Source organism: Urocitellus parryii, chromosome 5 (genome assembly GCF_045843805.1).
Source record: "Urocitellus parryii isolate mUroPar1 chromosome 5, mUroPar1.hap1, whole genome shotgun sequence".
Lineage (NCBI taxonomy): Eukaryota > Metazoa > Chordata > Mammalia > Rodentia > Sciuridae > Urocitellus > Urocitellus parryii.
In genome coordinates, this window is record NC_135535.1 from 44,174,790 (window position 1) to 44,180,573 (window position 5,784).

Genomic DNA, 5,784 nt, shown 5'->3' on the forward strand with positions numbered 1-5,784 from the left:
ATTTTATGAAATATTATTAATACTCTTTTTTAGCTTTTTCACATGTATGGTTACCAGCAGAAGTTGTTTAGTTGTTGGCTTTGCTGTATTAATTATACTTTGATATGGTTTCTAATGCACATATTTATTGTTCATTCATTCAATTGCACCCCTCCAAAGCTATGAACAAATTTATTTCTGTATATTTTCTAGAATGAGTTATATATTTTATGGAATTATCAGAGCCTGGAAATCATGTCAAAAGAAAAATGCCTATAAATTCACATAGGCCTTACACAGTTTTTAAGTGAGCAATGAAGGATGAGGTAAGATTTTGAGAGCTGGGGCTATAGTTCAGTGGTAGAGCACTTGCCTCTCACTTGTGATATACTACTGGATTCAATCTTCAGCACCACATTAAAAAATAAACAAATAGAGATATAAAAAAAGATTTTGATTATCTTCCAATTCTTATAATGTTTAAATTTTCTAATTGTGATACCAGTTTTGGAATTTACATTATTTAATAAATATATGTATTTCACTTAGCAAATTCTTATATAATGTTTACACAAATAAATTCATATATACATCTTTATATTTTATCCTATTATATATTATTATTATTTCTCTGCTATACCTGTTTGCATTGTGTATTTCTGAATTTTTTTTCTTCTTTTTCCTTGGTCTTGTTTTCTACAAATGTATCTATTTCATTCATTTTTTTTGTCAATGTGTTGGGCTTTAATGGTTATTACTGTCAATCTCTATTAATTTAAATCTAATTTTTAAGAACATGTTGCTGGTCCAGCCGGGAAGGTGGCAAGAAGAAGCCCCTGAAACAACCTAAGAAGCAGGCCAAGGAGATGGATGAGGAAGATAAGGCTTTCAAACAGAAACAAAAAGAGGAGCAGAAGAAACTTGAGGAGCTAAAAGCGAAGGCCGCGGGGAAGGGTCCCCTGGCCACAGGTGGAATTAAGAAATCTGGCAAAAAGTAAGCCGATTCTTGTGCCTGAAATGATGGTGACCATTGATTCCATTCCTATTTAAACATCTGGATCCCCGCTGTAACATCTTTTGCCACCTATAGCTAGAATGAAGTGTTATGTTGGAGTCTGTTGTAAATTTAATAAACTTTTGTAAAATAATAATAATAATACACACACACACAAAGAACATGTTGCTATTTTTGTTTCATACTTGATTCTTTGTCTTTTTCTCCCGTCTTATGTTGAATTATTGTTTTCTTCATGCATTTTCATCTTTTTAGAAGTAAAGCTATACACTATTATATAGGTAATGCTTCAGTAATGTCCACAAATCTTGACATGTATCATTTGTATTAGTTTGAAATTTCCATATGAATTTTTCTTCAGTCCAAAAAGTATTTAAGAATATGATATTCAATTAGACATGTTACTTATAATTTATTTTCATTTATATTGAGTCTTTTTAATTAATACAAATTATTTTTAGAAAAGGTTCAAATTTGCATGAAGATTAAGTGGGAAGTAGAGAATTTCACATGTACCTCTCACCTCACGCCCCAAAAAACACACACACATAAACACACACGCACATATACACTGACATATAGTTTTTTACTATCATTAACATCTTCCATTACTGGAAAACATTTGTTACAATTAAACCAATATTGATATATTATTATTAACTAAACCTTTAATTTACATTAAATTTCAGTCTTTTTAATCTAAATAGTTTTTATGGATTTTGACAAATGTATAATGACATATATCTACCACTGCAGATGGTAGATATATAAAGCACAGTTTCATAGTTATTCAATTAATTCCTCCTTCACTATTTATTGAGATTTTATTTTGTGTCAGTCACTGTTTTAGGTACTAGTCACATATCAATATACAAAATCTCAAAAAAAATCTACCCTAGGGGAGCTTATAGAGGGGAAGGAGAGGGGAGAGCAAGGTAAAAAACAAATGAGCATAACTTATAAGACATGAGATAGCATCAAGTGCTATAGAAAAAATTATATCAAGTAATAAGAATGAAAGTTGCAAAGCATAGAGTGCAAGTTCTCTCTGAACAGTTTGTTTTTTAATATTTAATTTTAGTTTTAGGTGGACACAATATCTTTATTTTATTTTTATGTGGTTCTGAGGATCGAACCCAGTGTCTCATGCATGGTAGGTGAGCTCTCTATGGCTGAGCCATAACCCCAACCCCTCTGAACAATTTTGATTTGATTAAAGATTTAAATGCAACATTGAGGTGGGACTTATGGTTACTTAAGGGATAGTATGCAAGACCAGTAGGATATCCTACATGAAGATTTCAAGATGGTAATTTATGTCTGTGTGAATATATACTGAATGTTTGTTTTACCATTTATAACAACTCTGTAATCTTTCTGATATTATTGATGTTGAATTCTACTGTTAATATTGAAATTCCTGCCTATGTCTGGCAGTTTCTAGCTATTTACCAAAAATTCATTTTCATCTTCCTTTTTCTTATCAGAAACCAAAATGTATTTAGCACAAAAATGTTTCTGGATGGCAATAAGAACTAGAGTATAATGAAAAATGTCCCTAATTATATCAGGCCCTGACCTCTGGAAACAGCAATTATGATAGCTGGAAAAAGAGATTTGCAAAGGTGAGGGAGTTAACATTATTGGATGGGAGATTATTTTGGATTGTCAGGGTGGACCTTCAATGCATCATGTTTCCTCACAAGAACCTACTTGAGAGAAATGTGACCAACTGAAGGCAGCAATGGGAAGTCAGCAGTAGAGATTGGAGCGATGCAGCCACAAGCCATTGAATGCTACCCTTCATCATCATGTTTTAGAACCCCAAAACAATGGAGTCTCCTCCAGAGTCAACGGAGAGAGCATAGGCCTGCTGACTCCTTGATTTTGGGACTTCCAGTCTCCAGAGCTGTGAAAAATATTTTTCTATTTTTTTTTTCAAACCATACGATCTGGAGTGATGTGCAGTTGACAACCATAGAAAACATACTAACATCCTGGTAGCGAAAAGTGGCTGAGAAAACAGTCACAGAGCTTGAGCCCTAAGCAGAAATTTGCTGGTGGTTTCTGGGGAAGGTACTTTGCTAAAAAAAGATGGCTTCTTTTCCTTTTCCACTTTTTCTCCTCTTCTTTCCTGTAATCTGTAGACAGTTGGGTGAGAAACATCTGAGTGCTCAGCCTTTTGCAAGTTTTATCCTCCTTTGATGACTTTGTCTAATTTATATAGTGAGAGGAGAAGAAAGGAGGGGAGGTGCTTTAGTCTTGGTAATCAGCCTTCACTTGTTTTTATACTCCCTTCGCCCCAGCTGGTCTTGGCATGGTTTTGATATTACCCCTACTGATTGCGATTCTCAACTGCAGCTGGTGTTTGTCTACCCTCAGTGATGGGGGACTGGGAAAAAAAAATGAGCAGAAGTAATAGACTACCTGCCTACTCTCCACAGTGCAGCTCACTGTCTATCCACCCTGAGCGGGTGCTTGCCTTCTACATGAGGTCACACCTGCCCTCTTATCCTCAGGGGTTTCTCACACTTATTTGCTATAATTACTTGATTCTATACACTTTCATTTCTTCTCTGGCATCTTTAAACTTGAGCTAGGGAGAGACCAGGCATACTGGGTTGTCATCTTGTCATGAGCCAGAAATCTCAGATACTTATTGAAACTTTTTCTTTCCAGCTGCTCTTATATTTTTCTGTGTATTTGTGAGCAGAAATAAGCTTCACCACATCTGTTCCGGCCACCTTTTGAGGTTGCAATTGAAGCTTTATACTTGTGAATTTAATTCTCATGAACCCATTTTTTTTTTCCTAAATCATTTACTGTTTTTACAGGTGAGAATATAAAATGGGAAAGTTATTTTCTAAGGCTGACATAAGTAGAAGTTGAGTGGGCCTGGTTTCAATCCCTGTCTGTCGTATCTGAAAGTACAGCAGGCCCTAGATTAGGAGAATATATATTTACACTTTCCTTCTTTAACTCAAAGCTTCTCACAGAGTCAGCTTTGGGCAAGGGGTTCACATGCACAATGGGAAGTAGAAAAAAAGATGAATGATTAGATAAGTGACAGAATCAGTTAAAACAAATTTGACAGATATGGAGGATAAGGTGCAGCTATTCCTACATGAAATCCATTTAAGTCTTTTAATTGCTTCTAATGAAATTCTGTATTTTTGCATAGACATACAACTGAGTTTATCATTTGATCCCTCTTTGTGTTATCGAAATGTCTACTTTTCATTTGCTAGATATGCTTGAAAAGTCTAGTTTGCTGAGTGAAAATCTTGAGTTTAATGCACATGTGTGTGTTTCAGGGGTATATTCTCAGATTGTCAGAAGCTCTCTAACAGGAAAATAATTCTTAAATTCTTAATTTTCTTTTTTTTTTTTTACTGAAGGCTGCTCAGAGCATATTTTTTAGATATATAAAAGAAAATAGTATTCCAAATTGAATTCGGGAAGCTCAGAGGCTAAGGATACAAAGACTCACCTTGATGTAACTGCTCTAAAGCATTGGTGAAGGGAGGTTGTGATTAACTCCTAAACTCTGTGCTCTGTCAGTGAATAGGCAGGAATTCACAGTAGGACAAACTTTAATGATCTTAGTTGTTTGACCATAACATTTTTAAAGATACTGTATCTTCTCATCATCTACATTACTGAATTTATAAGTATGTTTTCCAAAAAAATGCAATTTCAATTTTCCTCAATGTACCAAAAGAATAGCAGGGAGATTTTCTGAAAACAGAAACCAATTTGAATTAATATGTTGTTATATATCACATTGCCTTAGATAATGGGCTTTGGTGTCAAAGACACTTCAATGTAATCCTCTTCATCGCCTATAGATTGTGTGACCATGAGCAAGTTATGAAAATTATTGAACATCAGTAATGTCATATGTGAGATGAGTAGTTTCATAGCTCTCTCATTAGCAAATGGCATAATTCCTTTGTGTTAGGGTTCTCCAGAGAAATAGAACCAATAGGATATAAATCTTATGGATAGTTATAGATACATCTATCTTTAGATTAAGCAATTTGTGTTATTCTAAGGAATTAGAATGTGTGTGATGTCTCAAGTCATCAACCTGCAAAATGGCAAAGTTTCAATGTTGCAATTCTGAGAATTTCTGCTGAGGACATTGAGGGGCCATCTGTTTCACTCTTTTTCTTTTGCTTCTGTTGATTTGCTTCAATCTTTTTGACCCTTGGCTTATAGTTCTCTGCCTTTATCTCCACATAGTATTCTCACTGTGTGTTTATCTTTGGATCCAAAGTTTCTCCTTTTGTAAGAACACCCGCCATGTTAAATTAAGTCCCATTATAGTGACCTCATCTTAACTAATTACATCTTTTTTTTTTTTCCAAATAGGGTCACATTCTGATGTACTGAGGCTTAGAAATTCCAAATGTGAATTTGGGGTATCCACAATTCAGCTTAATACATCCTCATAATAGCAAGTACTCAGCAGATGAGAGCTATTATTTTTCAAACAAGAGTAGATATTTAAGGAAGACTGAATATTGGATTCTCTAAGAAAGGATGGCACAAATTCTCTAAGAATAGGAGCTAAATCAAGGAAAGGATTCTTTTTCATCCCTTATTTCTTTGACATCAATAAATAAAAAGACAAGAAACAGTTCTTGTTGAAAGTGCTCCTACTTTCTCCAAGAGGATAATTCAATTTCTAAAGTCTTCAGGAGCATGACCTGAAAGATATTGATTGAAACACTTCTGAAGAGAAGGTCTGGATTTCCCCATGAGAAAAAGTACCAAAGGAAAGGAAA

At 34.4% G+C, this 5,784-nt stretch overlaps 1 protein-coding gene across 1 annotated transcript; it reads left to right on the forward strand.

Moving 5' to 3' along the window:
• Window positions 1–300: 300 nt before the first annotated feature.
• On the forward strand, window positions 301–977 carry LOC113181226 (translation machinery-associated protein 7). The gene is made up of 2 exons (XM_026386650.2): window positions 301–305; window positions 773–977. The coding sequence occupies exons 1-2, from the start codon at window positions 301–303 to the stop codon at window positions 975–977; spliced, it is 210 nt and encodes a 69-aa protein (XP_026242435.1).
• Window positions 978–5,784: the final 4,807 nt, after the last annotated feature.